The following is a 21,455-nucleotide window of genomic DNA, read 5'->3' as shown; positions in this document are numbered from 1 at the left end:
TATAAAATATATGTGAAAAAAAAAAAGGTTTGGTGACAATGTGGGACTATGTATTGAGCCTCTTTTCAGTATCATTGATGTCAATTAACTTGAAAGGAAGATCCATAACATTGAAGCAATGTTAAAGTATTTTACCAAAAATGGCCTTTAAAAACCTTAGAAGTCACATTATCTTTTTATGTCCATATCTGTCCATTGCTGAAAAAACCCTTTTAATAAATTTTGTTACCTAACGACCAAAGCCATCTTTAAACGAACCTACTAATTGACCTTATTTCAATGCCATTTTATATACGTATATTGTTGCATATTTGACCACGTGGTCCAACTAAAAAAATTTAAATAATTAGGTATTGATTTTGATTTTCAATTATTGGGTTATTAGATTTTTTTATAAATAATTATTGAATTACCATTTTTCTATATATAAGTGTAGGGTATAATGGTAATGTATATTTTAAGAAATTCGATTTCAAACTTTAAAAGATGACATTGATGGTTGTGACAACCACGAACTCTAAATGGATTAGTCTGCATGAATTATAAAATGGACATAGAGGATATACATGTTTATAATTATTTTTATGGTATAATGCCAAATTACCCTCTCAACGTTTACATCTTTTGTCAAATTGGCTTTTATTTTTTTAAGCTAAATTTAGTCATTAATCATTAAAAAAAGGGTAAACTACAAAAGTAGTCACTTTTGTTTGTCTCAGATTACATTTAGTCACTTATGTTTGAAATGTTACGTTTTAGTCATTTATGTTATCATTTTGTTACAAAGTGGTCACTCTACCGTTAAACTCTGTTATCTCCCTAACGGCAGTCCTACGTGGCAGTCCAAATAAGTTTTAAACGTCAACTCGGATGTCCAGTTGCTAGGATGAAAATAGGTTTTTAATTAAATAAATTTAATTTGAACTGTCACATAGGACCATCCAAGTTGGCATTTAAGATCCATTTGGACTGTCATGTAGGACTGCTGTTAGGGAGGTAATGGAGCTTAACGGTAGAATGATTACTTCGTAACTAAACAATAACGTAAGTAACTAAAACGTAATATTTCAAACATAAGTGACTAAAATATAATCTGAGGTAAACAAAAGTTACTATTTTTGTAGTTTACCCTTTTAAAAAATCAAATCGCCTTTTTTGTCACATAAATACTGAAATTTTTAACAATGTTGGCATGATAACCCATGTGGTAGTCCATGTATACTTCATACTAACATAACACTATTTTTTTTATATACTACTTCAATAAAAAAAATTTAAAAATTATAAAAAAAAGTTCAGAAAAATTAGCATGAAATAAATGTAGATTGCCATGCTAATTGAAATGTTTAAAAGTTTAACATGTTAGTTTATATCTCCGTTAAAAAACAACAATTCGATTTTTAAAAATGATGTTCAAATTTAAATTTTAAAAAATTTAAGGATAAAATTAAAAAAAACAATTATCAAGTGAATGTATTAGTAAATTTATGCATAATATCTATATTAGTATAACTAGACCAATAATGCACCCAATTTGTGGGTGAAAAAATAATATAAAATATTTAAGCAATTATGAATAAGAAAATAAATAAATAAGTGCTAATAAAATTTTAATTGTATTAATAAAATCTAGATTTTAAATGATTAGTTCTTAAATTGTTTATTTATTTGTATTGTATTTTAAAATTAAAGTACGTAACCCTACTAATATGTTACTTTAATTATATAAATTTGGTAACGCTAATTTATTTGGACATATTTTATTTATAGTACATATATTTTAAATTAAGTTAGTCTCACAAATTAATCAGATATTAATTTAATTAAAAAATTAAAAATCATATATATTAAAAATAATAAATATTAATATAATTATGTTTCTACCTTTTCATATTATTAAATAAAATAGCTAAAAACAGCGCTTAAAATATCTCAATTGAAAAAACTTTATCCCTTCACAAAAATTCATTTAATAAATAATTTTATAACATAAACTTTTTTAAAAAAAAAGAAGAGAGAGAATTGATTGACGAAGGAATCAATGATTCCATCAACACAAATTATAAATTCAAAGTATTGGTTGCAGAGTCCATATAATTATGCTCTCTCCCTCATAATTATTGTGTGAGACTTTTGAATACACGAAATTGATTATTGCAAAAATGCTAATTTTTCTCCCCACTTCCATTTAAAAAAATGTGTGTTTTACCATTCAGTCCAATTAATATTAATATTTTTAAACCATAATCTTTATTCTAAATTAATTCATAAATTTTAAATTATTTTAATTATATCTCTAAATTATTAAGGTTATATCAATTAGGTCATTTCGTTGTTAAAAATCAATAATTTAACTGTTAAATAACTCGTTCAACATGGAGACTATGACAAGATGATTATCCAATCAAATATCTTAGAAGTTGTAAAAGACATTCAAGGAAGTTTTGCTATTCATTCAAATTTTGCTCTGATAAGAAGGATACAACACATTGTATCTCAAGAAGGTTAATGGATTTTACGTTACATTCTCATAGAGCAAAATCAGGTCGCAAATTCCTTAACAAAATTGGCTTTAGTCAATAAAAAGGAGTTGCAATTTTTTTTGCTCTCCCTCAATAGACTTTTTTTATTTGGACAGGTTAAGGGGATTAATCCCTTCTCAGAATACTCTTATGTAATTTAAGTTAGTCATTGTTTTGTTTTTTTCACCAAAAAAATGAAACTTGTAAGAAAGATGTTTTAAGGGTTTTGAAGTTTTTACATAAGTTTTATCGTCAATTTTTTTTAGTTTTTAATAATAAAATGACTTAATTAATATAACATCAATAGTTTAGAGTTGTAATTAGAATATTTTGAAGTTTAAACTTATATTTTCTTCTTATTCTAATTATTAAAATTTTTAATAATGAAAGGACTTAATTAATAAATATTAATAGTTTAGAGTTGTAATTAAAATATTTTGAAATTTAAATTTATATTTTCTTCTTATTTTATTATTAAAAGTCTTAATATAAAAGGACAAGTTAACACGTAGTAGTTAGTAATAATAATTAATGATACAAAAATAATAAATTGTAGTTAAGGCATATGAAGCAATGATATCACATAATAATTATTTAATCAAAAGAAGAAGCTGGTTGCTATAATTGAGCCATCCATCCTTGCCGCCCAACAATCCCTTTTTCTCATATAAATTCCCTTCACCAATATCAAACCGCGTATAGCGGCCGCCGTCACCCCACAATGGATTCAACCCATCGCCCATATCACATCAAAATTTAATAATATATTATATTTAAATAAAAATTATTTGTTCAACTATACATGTCAGTTGAACCGATTGAATCAAAATCGACTTAAATATTGATCTAAAGAGAGGTATTAAATTGGATAGTTAAACTAAATTTTAATATTTTTATTGTTATAAATTTTTATTAATTTATTTAATTGAATCGACGAACCTGGTTGAACCGATTAATTGATGGCCTAATTGATTTAACCATATTTTGAAAATATTAATTTTACAATGTTAAATTCAACATAATTATACAACATGGCATAAGTATTTGGATTTTTATTATAAAGCCTAAAAATTAAATACTAGATTTATTGAAATATAAATTGAATTTTTCATGAAACAATTTAAAGAAAAATAGTAAAAATAAATAAATCCCTTTTTAAAGAAAAGAAAACCAACTCTATTAAAAATTAAAATCATGGTCTTTAGTACACCAACAATTAGTCTAGAGCTCATCATTTTATATGAAATTATTATTATTTATTTCAACAACTTAATTATGTATGCTTTTTATGACATAATGTTTAGAATTAATTATAGCTCTCTCTAACCCATAAATAGAAGGATGATACATTTCAACGCACTTGAACCCACATCCTCCTGTATTGACAACAATATCCATACTAATCGAGTTAAGACTCAATCGACAATTTTATATGAAAATTGTATCTCATTTTTATTTTTTAAAGATTTATTCCTTATATTTGAAAAGTTAAAATTTAAGTTTTCTTACATTTTCTAAATTTAAAAATTTCAGTTCGATTATTATAATCTTAAGTATTTTTAGATTAGATTGTTCTCATATAATGATAGCAAGATAAATTCGTATTTTTAATATATTTATTTTTGGCTATTATCAAATAAAATGCTATTAAATTTGGGTTTTTTATCGGGAATAGAGTTGGTATCTTGAATTCAAACTCTTACAAAGATGGGCTAAATTGAAACAAAAAGTAAAGAGGAGGGTTTGATTGAAAGATTAAAGATTTAAAGATGTCTAGATAAAGATTGAAGGGTTGAAGATTTAAAAAAAAATAGCTGGATAAAGATTGAATGATTTTTGATATTGTTAAAATTTTGTAATTAGTTTAAATTTAATCTCTAATTTAAATTTAATTTTTAATTTTTGATTTATTTAGCGATAATATTTAAGAAAAATCTAACTAAATTTTAGCACTAAAATATATATAAATATCTAGTAACTACAACCAATTAAACACATACTTTAGTATTTGGATTTAATAAATTCTTTTTTTTTCCTTCCAGCGTCATATACTAAGATATATTATTGTTAAAAAATAAACAAGATAAATTATAAATTTTAATAAAATTATAAAAATGATAATAATTAAATTAAAAATATGTAAGGACCGAATTCCGAATTTTATATAAATACATATACTAACAACATATATATATATATATATATATGTATTTTAATATATCAGAAATGGGAAACGATGAAATCAAAGAATTTGACTGCTACGGGAACACTATCTATGAATCAAAATAAATTTTCTTTATAAAAAATAAATTTAATTAAAAATTATTATAAAGTCAAACAAAGAGAAACACGAGGAGCAAGAAAATATTTTTGAAACCTTAACCTAATAGTACAAAATCCACGTTGTCGTTAATTTAAAAAGGAATAATATAATATTTAGCCCCCGAACTTGGTAATTAAATTTATTTTGGTCCTTATATATTTTTTTCACTTTTGGCACATGAACTTGACAAGTAGACTTATTTGGTCCCTGAACTTGAAATATAAAAAAGTTTTATGATTTCGCACATTGAGATTGTTCTACATCATAACTTGAAAATTAAAATATATATATAATTTTTCAGGTGATGATGTGGTACAATCTCAAAATGTCATATTTAGTGTTTTAATATTTGGATTAGTGGTTGAGCAAGTTAGATCATAAGTTCCTGATTTAAGTAGTTTGACTATTGGAACAACAATAATTAATTAACTAATAAAAGTTTCATAAAATTTTTAAAAAATTATTAAACCGATTCAACCAGTTCAATTGTCAATTTTTGTCCCATTTTTTTATTTTTACCAATTTCAAGCAGTTTTCACGGTCTTGTTCCAATAACATTGGTCACATTATCAAATCTTGACAAAATCTAAGTTCGAGACCAAAATAGATCTAGTTGCCAAATTTAAAGATAAAAATGATAAAGATATAAAAATGGACCTAAATGCAAAGTTGAAGAGCCGAAAATTATATTATCCCATTAAAGAAAGTGAAATTTACGTGAAGAGCTTAAGCTTATGATTTAAGATTTATGTAAAAAACTATTTAAAAAAAGAAAAAAAATGAATTACTCAAAACGAAAAAATATAAGGATTAATTGAATAATTTAATCTAAAAGTTTTGTTTGAAATGATAATTTAATGTGTCACGTCAATCTACCATTACACCGTTAACGAAATTAACAGCTCAATGACTAAAATGTTACAACACGTTAACGTAAGTGACTAAAACGTAACATTTCAAAAATAAATAATTAAAATGTAATCTGAAAAAAATAAAAATAATTATTTTAATAGTTTATCCGAATATAACTAATCCATCAAATCTAGTAAATTTGAAAACTATATATTAATATTAATTACGTTATATCTATATGTCATTAATATATTTCCTTCTTTCTATTCAAAGTGAATATTAATTACGAATAAATACCTAAAAGGTAGAAATTTGAATTTCATCTTTTAATTAGAAAAGTTAATTTTCTATTTTAATTTATCAAAATTTTATCTCGTATTTTATAAAAATAAAAAATCTGTTAAATTTAAACAACTATTTTTCACCTTTGTTTTTTACACATAAATAGTTGAATGATTTATTCTTTTCTAATTCATTGCATATAAATTATTAAATTACTAATTTTATGTCAATGATTTAAAAATAAGTTTCAACAATATTATCCAACTGGACTAATTTCTTTGATTTTGTAAAATACGAAAATTAAGTTCTGATCAATTAAAATAAAAGATTAAAATTTCAATTTTTATAAACTACAAAAGATAAAATTCTATTTTCCATTTTTATTTCTATAGTTAATATTATAAAGGTTAAAATATTGAAATTTAATCCTCCTACTTTTAAGTTCAATTGTTAACATGATTAATTTATTTTATTAAATTCAAATACATTATAATGGTTTCGGTTTCCTCCGTGGATATCAAATGGATATTTTAAATATTTCAAAAGGTTTAAGGATTAGTTTCCTCAAAATAAAAGTAGGACTAATTTTAAATATATAAAAATTATAAGGACTTGGAGCACATTTTAACCTATGGAAATATACACATATATAGTTTCCTGTTTTCTTGGTATTTGTCCTTTGCCCGTCATTTTTTGTTTTCATTTCTTCTTTGATGGCCTTTCTAAAGTAGCACTAAAGCAACCAAAAACGTCTGAGAGAGAAAAAAAAAAAAAAGTAAAGGAGAGTTCTAGCATAGAAAGATTATTCAGAAATGGGTTGACACAAGAAAAAAGAAACAGCAAAACCCTCTTTTTTTTCAATAAAAGCTGCTTGCTTATTATCAAACACCAGAACCATACTTCGGTTTTTTATTTTAATTTTATGGTAATCCTTTTTTGCTTATAATTATTATTATTCATGTTCGAATTATCATGTCTGTTGAAGTAAATGGTTTTTTGCATATCATTTTCTTTAGTTCTATTCTTTGTTCTATTAATTTGGTGTGCTTTTCTCAGGTAATTTTAGTTGTTGAATTATGTTTTCTTTGAATAAAAATTTGACTAATTTTGTGCTGATATGGTTCTTGTTGTTGATTTTTCTGCTATGTTGTTGATTGTGAATCTGCAATTTCCTTTTTGTTTTGTTTTGATTGATCAGATTCCTACCTTTCCTTTTTCAATCACCTGTTCTAAATTCTAATCATGTGTTGTATTGATTTTATTTTTTTGTATACATATTTAGGACCTTTGGATTATCTTGATCAGGTTATTTTGTGATCTTTTTTTCATGTTCTTCATCATATGATCGAAGGTGTATTTTTTCCCTTCATGTCAAAACTGAATTCAATTCTTTGGATTTTTTTGTTTGTTGATATCAGGGATAAAGACACAAGCACTGAGAAAATTTTTGAAGATTTTCATATTATTTCTCAACATCAAAAGTTAGTTTGTTGTAGTCAATAAAAAAGCCGGTTCCGTGTTGATCGGTGGCGACTTGTTTTCATAATTAAGATTTTGTTATCGACAGTCAGAATCGGGAAGCAGTGGTGTCGAGGACTGAAGCCATGGCGACTGTTAAGCGTTCGAATTCGAAAGGCATGTACTCGTGGTGGTGGAACAGTCACATAAGCCCTAAAAACTCTAGATGGCTCAAAGAGAATCTAACAGGTATTTGATCCTTGCTATGCAATTCGAAATGGATCCATATTATTGCCATTGTTACAACAATTTGATTTTTGCAAGAATCAATTATGTGATGAACTGTAAGAAGTTAACATCACTGAAAACGAGCATATAACCATGGTTTAGAAGCTTGATAAGTTACGTGATACCATGTTATACCACCATGTAAAGTGTATATTCATTTTTTTTTGGTGATAATGACTGTGTATTTTCCTCGGGTTTTTATAATATGCGTGATTGCGGTATTGAAATTTTCTATCTTTTGCTCCTGTATTTTGACTACTGATATCTTCTGCTTGAACAGATATGGATACTAGAGTCAAGCAAATGATCAAGCTCATTGAAGAAGATGCTGATTCCTTTGCTAGGCGAGCAGAGATGTATTACAAGAAGCGGCCGGAGTTGATGAAATTGGTAGAAGAGTTTTATCGAGCATACCGTGCCTTGGCTGAAAGATATGATCATGCAACTGGGGTGCTTCGTCAGGCGCATCAAACCATGGCAGAAGCATTTCCAAACCAATTCGTAGATGACACACCAGGAGGTTCCGCTGCTGAAGTTGATCCCTCTACACCTGAGATGCAACCATCCGTACGTGCATTTTTGGAGCCTGATGAGCTGCAGAAGGACACTGTGGGACTCTCTTCACATGCTATCAAGAGAAATGGAGCGTTCACTGAAGAATCTGATTCAGCAAATTTCAGAAAGGGTCCTAAACAGTTCAATGATTCGTTTGGTTCTGAAGAAGCTATAAACCACGTCAAATTTGCAGAAGGAAGGGCAAGAGAAGACCTCAGCTTTAATGATATAGAGAAGGAATACAATGGGGGCTCCAATCTCCGAGAACGAGCGAGTAAAGCTGAGATGGAAATTGCAACCTTGAAGAAGACTCTTGCTAGGTTAGAAGCTGAAAAAGAAGCTGGCTTACTTGAGTACCAGCAGAGTTTGGATAGATTGTCTGCTCTTGAGAGTGAGGTCTCTCGTGCACAAGCAGATTCCCGGGGGCATAGTGAACAAGCAAGTAAAGCTGAAGCTGAAGTTCAGACTTTGAAGGATGCACTCGCCAAACTTGGGGCTGAAAGGGATGCTAATCTTGTTCAATACCAGCAGTGCTTGGAGAAAATAAATGATCTTGGGAACAGTATTTCTCATGCTCAAAAGGAAGCTGCAGAACTGAATGAACGAGCTAGTAAAGCTGAAATCGAAGCTCAAGCCTTAAAGCAGGACCTTGCTCGTGTAGAAGCTGAAAAGGAGGATGCTCTAGCTCAATATAAGCAGTGTTCGGAGATGGTAAGCAATCTGGAAGAAAAATTATTGAATGCTGAAGATAGTGCCAGAAGGATGACTGAACGAGCTGAGAAAGCTGAAAGCGAACTAGAAACTTTGAAGCAAGTAGTTATTGAGCTGACAAAAGATAAGGAAGCAGCTGCTCTTCGATACCAGCAGTGCTTAGAGACGATTTCCAGCCTGGAAAAGAAACTTGCTTGTGCCCAGGAGGAGACTCAAAGGCTCAACAATGAGATAGATGATGCGGCTGCGAAGTTAAAAGGTGCTGAAGAAAGGTGTGATCTGTTGGACAGAACGAATCAGAGTCTGCATGCTGAATTGGAGTCTATGGCGCAAACGATTGGGGACCAAAATAGAGAACTAACAGAAAAGCAGGAGGAGTTGGGGAGACTTTGGACCTCCGTACAAGAGGAACACTTGAGATTTATGGAGGCCGAAACTGCATTTCAAACTCTTCAGCATCTGCACTCTCAATCTCAGGAAGAACTAAGAGCTATGGCCGCAGAGATTCAGAATAGGGCTCAAATTTTACAGGACATTGAAACTCGTAATCATGGTTTGGAGGATGAACTACAGAGAGTCAAGGAAGAGAATAAAGGCTTGAATGAAATCAATTTAAGTTCAGCAATGTCCATCAAGAATTTGCAAGATGAAATCTTAAGCTTAAGGGAGACTATATCAAAACTTGATGCTGAGGTTGAACTTAGAGTGGATCAGAGGAATGCTCTTCAACAAGAAATTTACTGTTTGAAAGAGGAACTCATTGACTTTAACAAGAGACACAAGGATATGACAGGGCAGTTGGAGTTGGTTTGCTTAAGTCCGGAAAACTTTGCATCATCCGTGAAGGAATTGCAGGAAGAGAACACAAAGCTAAAAGATATCAGCAAAAAGGACGGTGATGAAAAGATGGTGCTCCTAGAGAAGTTGAAAATCATGGAGGAACTTAATGAGAAAAATGCCCTTTTGGAGAATTCCCTCTCGGATTTGAATATTGAGCTAGAAGGTGTTCGGGGGAAAGTAAAGACATTGGAAGAATCTTATCAATCTCTTTCGGAAGAGAAATCCATCCTTGTTGTAGAGAAGGACACACTCATTTCTCAGCTACAGATTGCTACTGAGAATCTGGAGAAGCTTACAGAGAAGAATAACTTTATGGAGAATTCCCTTTTTGATTCTAATGCCGAACTTGAACAATTGAGGATAAAATTAACAGGCTTAGAAAATTCATGCTTGTTGCTTGGTGACGACAAGTCTGGCCTGATAACGGAGAGAGAAGGTTTGATCTCTCAGTTGGATGTAAGGCAGAAAAGGCTGGAAGATTTAGAAAAAAGATACCAGGGATTGGAAGAAAAATATGGAGGTCTGGAGAAAGAGAGAGAATCAACAGTTCGTGAAGTAGAAGAGCTACAAAAGTCTCTAGAGGCAGAGAAGCAAGAACATGCTAGTATTTTGTGTCTGAATGAAACCCAAATAACTGCTTTGGAATCTCAGATCCATTTTCTACAACAGGAAAGTCAGCGCTGGAAGAAAGAATATGAAGAGGAACTGCACAAGGCCATGAATTCTCAGGTAGAAATTTTTGTCTTGCAGAAATGTGCACAAGACCTGGAAGAGAAAAATTTATCCCTTTTGCTCGAGTGTAGGAAACTCTTGGAAGCTTCCAAAGTATCAGAAAAACTTATCTCAGAATTGGAGCTAGGAAATTCCGAAAAGCAGATAGTGATACAATCTGTATGTGACCAAATTAGCTTACTCAGGATGGGGCTTTATCAGATGTTGAGAGTTCTTGAGATTGATGCTATTCATGGCTATGATGATAAGACCAAACTAGACCAATCAGTTATTGACTGTGTATTTGGCCGACTCCACGAGATGCTAAATTCACTTATGAAGTCCCTAGATGAAAATCAACAATTTGTAATTGAGAATTCGGTTCTTATTGTACTGCTCAGGCAACAGAAACTAGAGGCAGAAAATCTTGTTACAGAGAAGAAAAAAGAGGTTAAACTTTGGGAAACTCAGGCCATTGCATTGTTTGGTGAGCTACAGATTTCGGCTGTCCGTGAAGTATTTTTCGAACAGAAGGTTCACGAGGTCATTAAGGAATGTGAAATCCTTGAAAGTAGAAGTATTTCCAAAGCTGCGGAGTTAGAAGCACTGGAAAGAAGTGTTCGAATCATGGAACATGAGAACGGACGGATTGAAGCTCAGCTGTCAGCATATAAATCCACTATTGTTTCTCTTTTGGACAGCGTTACATCTTTGGAGACTCGAACTCTCTTGCATCCTAAACTTCCAACAGATTGTGATGAACAAGTAAAGGTAATAACTACAGACTGTATGTTTGCATATGACTTCATAATCTACTTTATAACTTTTAATAAACGAAAGCAAGATTGCCTTCTTCGTGCTATTTGATTGAATGCATAACCTCAGTTCTAATCCAACTACATATTCTTGTGACTTGTATGAGCATCCAATGGTTTATTTAAACTAGCAATTGATATTGCTGCTTTCCATGGTTTTATATTCAATTTTTGACTGCAAATATAAGTCTCTAGTTCTCCAAGTTCGCATCAGCATGCATTTATTAGTATGATTTTATAAAACTTCTTGTTTCCAATGAGAAAGCTATTTAGTATTTATGTTGAATTAATGTTGAGACACCACTTTTGCTGTTACTTTTTTGGGGCCCTGTTAGTCACTTCTGTGCAGTGAATTTCACATGCTTTTTTAAGTACTTGTTTTCTTGATCTGTATTAATGGAATATGTGGTTTCAAGTTTTTTTTTTTTTTTTTTGCTTCTGCAAGGCCTAGATATTGCATATAGTATTACCGAGATGTTTTGCGATATAAATGGAGCCTTCTTGTCTGTAAATTATTCATTTGTGTTAGTAATGCCATGGATCTTGGATGGTATCAGCTGTGATGCTCGTACTTATAATTGTCTTGTTTTCCAGGATTTGAATCTGAGGACTGACTTGCATGCTGAAAACTGTCAACAAGCAAGTGAAGATCAAATTGCCTTGGTTCCGGATGGCTTTTCGGACTTGCAGGGTATCCCTACGAGAATTAGAGCTATTGAAAAAGCGGTGATGGAAATGGAAAAGGTTGCAATGCTGGAAAACTCGAATCTCAATTCCAAACTAGAGGCTGCAATGAAACAGATTGAAGAACTAAGCTCACGTCAAGAAAGCATCGGACCAAAGAAGCACATGAATGCTAGGCGAGAAGGGAGGGAACTTAGCCATGGACTCGGTAACAATGTCAGAATGCCGAGACCAACAAGTGAAATATCTGAAGAGGACAATGATATGATGACAAAAGACATAATGCTTGATCAGATATCTGAGTCCACATCCTATGGGTTAAGCAGGAGAGAAACAGAAGAGACGCTCGAGTCATGGGAAACCAACAAACATGATGTTAGAGCTGACTCGAAATTTGGCAAGGCTCGGAAGGGACACAAGGGCAAAAGTCCTACTGAATCACTTGTGAAGGAGTTGATTGTAGATGAAGAGGGTTCTAAGAGATTTAAAGAACCGTATCGACAAGGAAGCAAGAGGAACATTTTAGAAAGACTCGATTCCGATGCACAAAAGTTGGCTAACCTTCAAATAACCGTACAGGATCTAAAGAAGAAGGTCGAGATAACCGAGAAGGGCAAAAAGGGGAAAGGAATTGATTATGGTACAGTCAAAGAGCAGCTAGAAGAAGCTGAGGAAGCTATCATGAAGCTTGTTGATGCCAATCGCAAATTAATGACGCAAGTTGAAGATGGTTCTCAATACCCTGATGGGAAATCAGCATTAGAATCTGATGTGAGTGGTAGTGTTAGGAAACAAAGAGTATCAGAACAAGCTCAAAGAGGGTCTGAGAAGATCGGGCGGTTGCAGTTAGAGGTACAGAAACTACAGTTTCTCTTACTGCAGCTCGATGATGAAAAAGGAAACAGAGGACAAGCCCGAGTCACTGATCGGAAAAAACGAGTTATATTGCGGGACTATCTTTACGGTGGGGTAAGAAACATGCAGAAGAAGAAGAAAGCTCCCTTTTGTGCATGCGTTAAACCCGCAACTAAAGGAGATTGAGCAATGGTTCATATAAGTAGAGAGAATTTAACTGCATTGTCCATAAATATATACCTTTCTAGTTTTGTTGTTTCACATATTTCTTTAGTTGCAGAGGCTTCGTTCTGTACTTCATAGATTCTACTGTATATTTCAGGCACCATCTAACAGAAACAAATTGCACTTTTATAGTCTACAATTTCTGTTAAAGTTTACAAGTTATACTATATCAAGAAGTTCATTTCAGGTCCTATATGTTTGAAAAGCTAATATTTTAGTTACACGTTAACCTTCTCATTAATAGAATGTTATGACTTAACAGTGATTGACATGACATTAAGTTAAATTAAAAAATTTATTGGTCTTGAAAATAAATGAAATGACATAATTTAATGATAATTGACGTGAACCAAACCAAAATTGGTTTTTTAATTTAGTTTAATTTAATAATTGATTTAGCCAAGTGATTACATTAACATCAAAATTACTGTACAATAACTAAAATATCAAATTTTCAAACGTACATAGACTAAAAAGTTCATTTTAATAGTACAGGGACTAAAATAAACTTTATGATATGGTACAAGGACTTCTAATAAACTTTTAACCCTAAAATTTCTTAAATCTACCTTTTATACCTGGATTTTTGTTTGATATCAATTTGCCATTGTGGTAAACGATACAATTTCATCTTTGCAGCTGAGCTATTACAACAGAAAATAACATTAAGACATGAAATACGAGTCATAGAACAACCATTAGCATGACCAAAATCTGCTCTAATGTCTGCAAAAAACAATGGCATTTTGTATGTGAAGGATACTTCATATTGTGAATGAAAAAAAATCATAGACTCTTCTGTTTACTTTGCAACAAGTATTTGGCTAGAGTTTCCCGCACAGTTTCACCCATTGGATCAATCTGCTTACAGCATTGCTCGCCGTAACCAGAATCGTGGTGACCAGATAAAGCAACATCAGGATGTAACTGATCTCCATTATCAATGATGATATTATGAAGCAAACAACATACCAAAATGATACTTGGCAATTTCCGTTTATCCGGTCTCCACATGACTTTGTTAAGAATTCTCCAGCTACCCTTCAACTGTGAAAACGCCCTCACCCCGAGGGACCTTGCATCTTCATGCTTGGCATTAAAATTAGTACATATTGAAGAAGAGAGGTTATCGTTTTCGTATGGGGTTATAAGCCAGGGAAGAAGAGGATATGCACCACCACCGACTATGAATTCTCTCGTTTCTAGTCCTTCTGATAATGTCCTTATACTTCCATTCAAACGATCCCCGGCTTCACAGAGCCTGAAAAATCCTGAACATTTGAGTAATCTAGACACACTCATACCACCAGGCCAACCAGTTACGATATCGAGAAACCGCATCTCGTGGTCAACGATTCCCTGCAAGAACATACTGTAATTGCTCTCTTGGTCACACCAATCATCTGAAGTTTCAACTGCCGGTAAAGTCATGATAATATGTGTTGAATCTATAGCTCCACAACAATTGGGCAACCCAAATAAAGCTTCGAATTTCAATTTAATTTCCTCCATTCTATCAGAATTAGGCCATATAAGATGGTGCTTAGCACGTTCTTCTAACGCTTCAATGAATCTCCAAGTCACTTGAGAAACTGTAGATTGACCAACACCAAACGAAGCTCCAACCGATACCTGTGACTCGCCGGATGCTAACCTTCGAAGGGCAATTGCAACTTGTTTTTCAACACTTAAAAGTCTTCCTTCAATGTTAATAAGCCCTGATGGTGGCCTTGACACAAGGTCTTCTCTCACAAGGGAACAAATGTAATCAAATGTCTTCTTTGCAACCCTAAAGAAATACTTGAACCCTTCTTCCTCATTTGATGGAATCAAAAGATCTGCCATAAAAAAAAAAAAGAAAGAAAAAAGAACATTTCATTTCTCATTGAAAATCAGAAAAATATCAAATACTAAAAAAATATTTTGAGTAAATTACACCCAAAGTAACTAAACTATTAGGAATTTAGATTTTGATCATTCTAACTTCAAAAAATTACAAAATAGTTGCTGACCTACTCTTCTTCCTCCTCTTCTACGGTTCAAGTTACTCTTCTTCCTCCTCTTCTACGGTTCAAGTTTTTCCTATAGACCGTCGAGCCAAAATTCAAACAATTTTCTTCTCTAATCTCCAACACAGACCATCAGATCGACTTCAACTTAAGATATGTTATTTTACTTGTCAATAGTATCCCAGTTACTTAAATAAAAATTCTCAAATAGTTCAATTACCATTTTATACGGTTTGGAAGTTGGGTAACGAAAATGTAACCCAAAAACTTTTCACTATTGCTCAAATATAATCCCTAAATTTCATATCTTAGAACCCATTTTTCAGCTTCAAATAAATGGGAAAAGTAATGCAAGCTGAAAATATGATACGCAATTCAGCTTCAATCTCACAATTAACCATGTTAAAGATGAGCAATCTAGCTCTAGGTTGTTAGCATCATAATGACATGAAACTAAAGCTATCTGCAAAATTAAATGAAATTGGAAAAACATAGAGCTTGTTTTTGGGGGGTGTTAGGTTGAAATTTTTTTGAACCTGGAGTAGTAGAGTTCTTGTGCCAAAAACTATCCCACCAATCGGGCTCGTTAACTCTGGGTTCCACTGGAACCACGGAAACGCTTTTGTTTTTCTTCAATTTCTTGGACGATTTCTTCGTTTTCTTGGATTTTTTGAGCGGAGCCATCGGTTTTTCTTTGGCTAAATTGTGTACTGAAGTTAACAATGACTGGGTTTCACTGTTTCAACTGACGTTTGGTGCACGAGAAAGTGACAGGAAAATATGTCGACCTCAAGCAAACTACTTTAAATATTTAGATTTTTAATAATTTTATAATTATTTCTAGATTAAAATCTGCCATATGTACCGTTTATTAAATCGAAATTTAATTTCTATAGTTTTACTCTAAAAAATTTAGTTCTTAATTATTTTCAGTTTTAAATTTTAGATAACATTATTAAACTTATTTTTGTTAACTTAAAAGTTAATTACTTTTATTAATTATATAATTACTAAGTAATTAAATTTTAAAAATCACACTAATAAATTTAATAAAAATATATATTCTATTATTAATAATTAAACTTAAATTTTAATATCTAAAATTCTTAAAATAAAAGTATAAAAATTATTTTTAAATTTATGAAAAATATAAAATGTACATGTTTTTAATCAATCGAAAACTATTTTTATAACATTACAAAGAAAATTTCTCAAAAAGTAGTTCACGAATTACATCAGTCCATTGTATCAATTTAATTGGTTTCTACAACATTGTAAAATAAATTAATTAAATTCGCAAATTTAAAGTGTTCTTAGCGTAAGTTGGATTTGAGAGGATGAAATTGAGTTTTATATACATTATTTTTCCTTCATCACTTACAAGTATCACATAACTTAATTATAATTATCATTATTATTTGAATAAATAATCAATATAATGGTTTAAGTTGCGTTCGATAATTAAATTTCAAAAATTCGAGATGATCACTAATGTTATATTTATTATATTTATTATTATTATATCCTTTTGCTCTTTTCCTTTTTTTTTTTTTTTTCTGTTCTCCCTTCCATAACCCTAACCAAACTCGAAATAAGACAAATCAAAACAGACATAAATTTCCGGAATTTTAAAAATTTGAATTGACCCATCCAAAGCTGATACCACCTGAATTATGCAAATCATATTAACTTATATTACATTTTGTACATATGCAGGCTAAAGTCGTCTCTGTTTATACGAATAAAACAGGACAGGTATCCACTGCTTTAGTCGAGCACAACACATAATTCCACTAACATCGTAACCATCCGTGCCTTTTAACTTTAGAAGGCGATTTTGAAGATGAAGAACAAGCATGTTGCTGGGACTTTCACCAAAATGAAAGTGAGTTCATTTTTGTTAATTTTTTACACCAAGACAATGTTGCAAAGAAACTTTGGATTGTACAGGAAATGGTAAATAACTTTTTTTGGGGGGAGTTTCAGATGTGGTTTTGGAAGTGGGCAAGGACATGCCAGCTTAACCAGGAAGAGTAAAAGTACCATGAAGGCCCCTATACTGGGGTCAACTTACATTTTGCCCCCTTTACTCAAAAGATAAGTAAATTAGTGATTTTTGTTAAAAATTTCATCCATTTCTACGATTAAAAACTGGCTTGACGTGTACCTCATTTTGACATAAGGACTAGCTTTTAACAGTAAAAATTGATAGAATTTAAAAAAAAAAAAGACAAGTTTACTCTTTATCTAGAATACATAGACTAATTTGCTCATTTTTTTAATAGAGAGGGTAAAATGCAATTTGACTCCCAGTACAAGATCCTCCACGGCACTTTTACCAACCAGGAAGACTGAAACAAGGGAGCTCGTAGAGTTCGAGTGTAGGATTCAAAGAGAATACAATCTATGGACACAAGGAGTCTCAAGGCTACTGTCAATTGTTGCTGAAAGAAGAGACCAGCTGATAAAGGAATTTGAAGTAATGAATCCCACTTTTGTTCAATATTTTGGATATATAATTCCAAGTGAACAACTCTTCAATCATATAAGAAGACGAAAAGGAAAGCAAGGAATGGCATATTCTAAACTAAGGAACACACTGCCCAACTATTGTTCTAATATAACTACATAGTATATGGTGCAATTGCATTTTCAAATTCTTGCCAGGTTCCTGTATGTACCGTTATGTGAACATACAAATCCACATGCATGCATATAAACCAGTCAACCTACGTTTATACAAGCAAGGAAAATAAAGTACCTTCCACACTTTCCTCTCCATCGCCACTCCTGAATGTGAAAGATATTCAAATGAAAACAACAGTAACTCCCGTTCTTCTGTAGTCAAAACAGTCAAATTAGAACACATGAGCATTGATTTTGATGTCCCATACTTGTTAACAAATAGAAGGAAAGAGTTTCGAGGCAGTGAGACAATGCACAATGAAATGTGCAAGAGAAATAAAATGTTCCATTTCAGTCAACTGTGATATGGTTTCAGCTTTACAAAATAGATTATGGCTGTTTTTACATCATAGACATTTATCACCTAAAGAAAAAGAAAAAAGATAACAGCAACTTTTCAATGATGAATAGGAATTGCTTATAGGCACCGTGGTTTCCTTCAACTATCTGCTGCTCTTAATATAGTAAGCAGTGAAAGGAAGAGATTAATTATGTCCAAATAAAGAGCTATAGCAGCCCAAATATATTCGTCATAAGAGTAACGCTTGATTAAGTTGTCGGTGTCATATACGATATAACCGCAGAATATGATCGAGGCTAAGCCCCCATAGATCATCACCGATAATTTGCCGAGTGGGAAGAAAATCTGCACCCATGAAGACAAAGACATTCCAGTAATTAGTATTCGTTAACTTGTATAAAATGGAGATATATGAGAAAACAATAGCTAAATAAAAATGGCAAGATCAGAGTACCTGGATCAGAGAAAAAACCATGAGAACAATGACAGCACCAAACAAGAAAGGACCAAGGAAGTTGAAATCATGGCCTCTCCTTGCAGCCCAGAAAGTGTAGAGAGTGAGAGCCACAACCACTACCGCCGTAAGAATCACAGATTCCAAAATAACTTTCCCTGGTCACAAACAAAATGCACATAAAGTCAATTAATGCAATGCTACAATCAGTAACATCTAGATAAAAAATTAACTGCACTCGCGAAATATACATCGAGTTTAAACTCCTCCTAATATATATACTTCATTCTTATTGAGATGCAACATATAAATGGCCTTAGATTAGTCACAGATGCTAAGGTAATCCACTGCACTATCCAAATCCATAGAAATAGCAATAACAGCAATTTATTTTCACAAATTGGAAAGAGAAAAATAAAAAAATGGCACAGAGGAAACCCATTGCTTAATCTGTCAATGGCTATTGACGTAAGAAGTTATATACAAATAATCAAATAACCTATCTAACATGAATTCAACATGCTAGAGAATTACTATTGAGGAAAATGAGAAAAAGACCATAAAAGGAAAGAAGTAGTAAAAATGCATACAATTAGATGGAACAAAATCCCCAAGAAATACCACTGGATCACAGAGGAAGCCTTGATTAACAAAAACAACATTCTCAAAATCCACTAAGCATTTAACTTACCATTGACTATAATCTGTTTAAGTTCATTGATTTAATTCTTAAAAGAGGCAAATCTAACAATCTTCTTATGTGAATATACTAGCTCAAAGATGGAGCAATTGCTATATAAATGAAATAAATGATAATAGTAGCTAGCTCGAATTATAAATGAAAAAAAATAACAAATCCAAATCTAACCACTGGTAAAAGCGCACGTCAATCCAACAGCAAACGCCAAAGAAATCGTAAAAACCCCAAGAAGAAGATAATTAACAGGATGCCTCTGGTGATAGTAATACAAAGGACAAAGAGCTGCAAACAGCAGATCGAAAATTGTTTTTAGTCAACCAAAAAGTTAGAAATTAATATAAAGGGGGAAAACAAAAAAAAGTACAAGCAGAAACGCACTGATGAAAGGCGTGATGATTAGGACTATGTAAAGTGCAAATCCAGTTCCAGTGCTGACGAAGAAATGAGCAATCGGATGGACGGTAACCACCGTGGCGGCCACCGCGATTGTGGCTAACAATTGAATGACTACGATTGAGTAAATTTTCCGGATAAAAGCCCATCTCATCTCCGGCCGCTCTAACATCATGGGGTACAAGGGCCTTCCTCCTGCCTCCGCATCGTCGATTTTCCGGTACGCCTGATTCCACATCGTCCTAAAAGGCTTTACAAAATCAAAATTCAAAGGGAAATTTGTGAACTGGGATTGAAAAAGGAATGAAAGGGGATGGATTTAGGGTTATGAAATTTTCGAATTTTGGGTTTTTTTCGGTTGGTTATAAACCCGGCGGTTTTTATGGGGGCGGAAGTCACAGTGATAGGTCTTTGTAACTGCCCGGTGGAACTGAACCTGATGTTGACACGTGGAAATTAGAAAAAAAATCTGATCAAACGTGGACAGTCCGAAATAATTTATCCGAATCACGGTTTGATCCTAAAATGCATTTTAGACCCGAGCTTGGGCTCAGTTCCAGTATAATCGTTTCAAGAACTCGTTTTACTATTTTAAAATATAGTATAATATAATTTTTGGCTCACAATTAGATTTATTTTAGTATTTAATTTTTTATTTTAATTCTTAAATTTGATAATAAAATTATTTTAATTTTAAATTTAAATTCTATTAAAATTTGATGATATGACCAATATTATTAAAATATGATCAATGTTATTTTTATATTTTTAACTTGAGGAACTAAAATAGAATTTAGTTATTAAGTTCTAGTATTAAAAAGAAAAAAAGGTAGAAGTATTAAAATAAATTTAATTACTAAATTTAGCTATCATAAATTATATTATCCTAATAATAATAAAACGTAGACATTCCAAAATAATCTATTAAAATCATAGGTTGATTCTAAAATGCCTTTATCCAAATTTAGGCTTAGCTCGAGTATATTCACTTTAATAATTCATTTTACTATTTTAAAATAATAAAATAATAAAATATATTTTATATTAATGCTCATATTTTACAATTAAATCTAATAAATATTTTTAAATTATTTAATTGAAATTTGACGTCAAAGTTGAGATAAACATATTGGATTAAAGAAACCATTCAACCAATTAACAATTTTACTAATAAATTATTTTTTTTTGGTGGTTTCTAATTAGAGGTGTTCGTAAGTTGAGTTAGTCCCAACAAAAAATTTAAGTTCATTTATTAGGTCTGGGTCTGGTCCCAAAAATGGGCCTAAAAATTTGCTTAAGTTTAGTCTTGATAAAAATGCTAAAACTTGAATTTGGCCCACTTATATTAATTTTATATAATTTTGAAATATGTAAAATACATAAAAAATACTAAAAATATTAAAATAAATATTTTCTAATAAATTGAAAATAAATTTTAAAAATGTGTATACTTAAATAATACTAAGATAGATGCAACATACCAAGCAAATGCCTCTATAATAATAACAAAATTAACAATAAAATAAGTGTTATACAATATCTAAACAATAACAACAAAATAGTAGTAATATAATAGTAAAATAGTAGCAAAATAGGAAGAAAACAACAAAAAATAGTAAATGTTTTTGTCCTTTTGTGAATTCGGGCCGAGTCGAGACTAGGCAAAAAATACTTTACCCGAGGCTCAACGTGTTTTTTAAACGAGCCTTATTTTTTTACCCAAACCCATTTTTTGAATTTATATTTTTGCTCAAACCTTTTCATTTTTTGGGCTGAACTACAGGTCTATTTC

At 31.4% G+C, this 21,455-nt stretch overlaps 3 protein-coding genes across 4 annotated transcripts; 1 reads left to right on the top strand and 2 right to left on the bottom strand.

The window, feature by feature from the left end:
- Positions 1-6,657: 6,657 nt before the first annotated feature.
- Positions 6,658-13,297, top strand: LOC108470241 (protein NETWORKED 1D-like). Of its 2 annotated transcripts, none has more exons than XM_053018154.1 (4): positions 6,658-6,904; positions 7,547-7,686; positions 8,006-11,313; positions 11,952-13,297. In XM_053018154.1, the coding sequence occupies exons 2-4, from the start codon at positions 7,584-7,586 to the stop codon at positions 13,080-13,082; spliced, it is 4,542 nt and encodes a 1,513-aa protein (XP_052874114.1). In that variant the 5' UTR covers positions 6,658-6,904; positions 7,547-7,583; the 3' UTR covers positions 13,083-13,297. The 2 variants fall into 2 exon arrangements, with proteins under 2 accessions (XP_052874114.1, XP_017627016.1); XM_017771527.2 differs by having other exon boundaries at positions 7,398-7,686.
- A 379-nt stretch (positions 13,298-13,676) lies between these two features.
- LOC108468033 (protein ANTAGONIST OF LIKE HETEROCHROMATIN PROTEIN 1) lies at positions 13,677-15,926 on the bottom strand. The gene is made up of 2 exons (XM_017768884.2): positions 15,667-15,926; positions 13,677-14,959 (listed from the first exon to the last, which is right to left on the bottom strand). The coding sequence occupies exons 1-2, from the start codon at positions 15,812-15,814 to the stop codon at positions 13,908-13,910; spliced, it is 1,200 nt and encodes a 399-aa protein (XP_017624373.1). The 5' UTR covers positions 15,815-15,926; the 3' UTR covers positions 13,677-13,907.
- A 2,155-nt stretch (positions 15,927-18,081) lies between these two features.
- On the bottom strand, positions 18,082-20,183 carry LOC108468005 (protein LIFEGUARD 2-like). The gene is made up of 4 exons (XM_017768850.2): positions 19,649-20,183; positions 19,439-19,552; positions 18,571-18,728; positions 18,082-18,461 (listed from the first exon to the last, which is right to left on the bottom strand). The coding sequence occupies exons 1-4, from the start codon at positions 19,899-19,901 to the stop codon at positions 18,255-18,257; spliced, it is 732 nt and encodes a 243-aa protein (XP_017624339.1). The 5' UTR covers positions 19,902-20,183; the 3' UTR covers positions 18,082-18,254.
- Between the last annotated feature and the right edge of the window lie 1,272 nt (positions 20,184-21,455).

Source organism: Gossypium arboreum, chromosome 8, assembly GCF_025698485.1.
Source record: "Gossypium arboreum isolate Shixiya-1 chromosome 8, ASM2569848v2, whole genome shotgun sequence".
Lineage (NCBI taxonomy): Eukaryota > Viridiplantae > Streptophyta > Magnoliopsida > Malvales > Malvaceae > Gossypium > Gossypium arboreum.
Note: the sequence above shows the minus strand (reverse complement) of the source record. Positions and strands in the feature narration are given on the sequence as shown.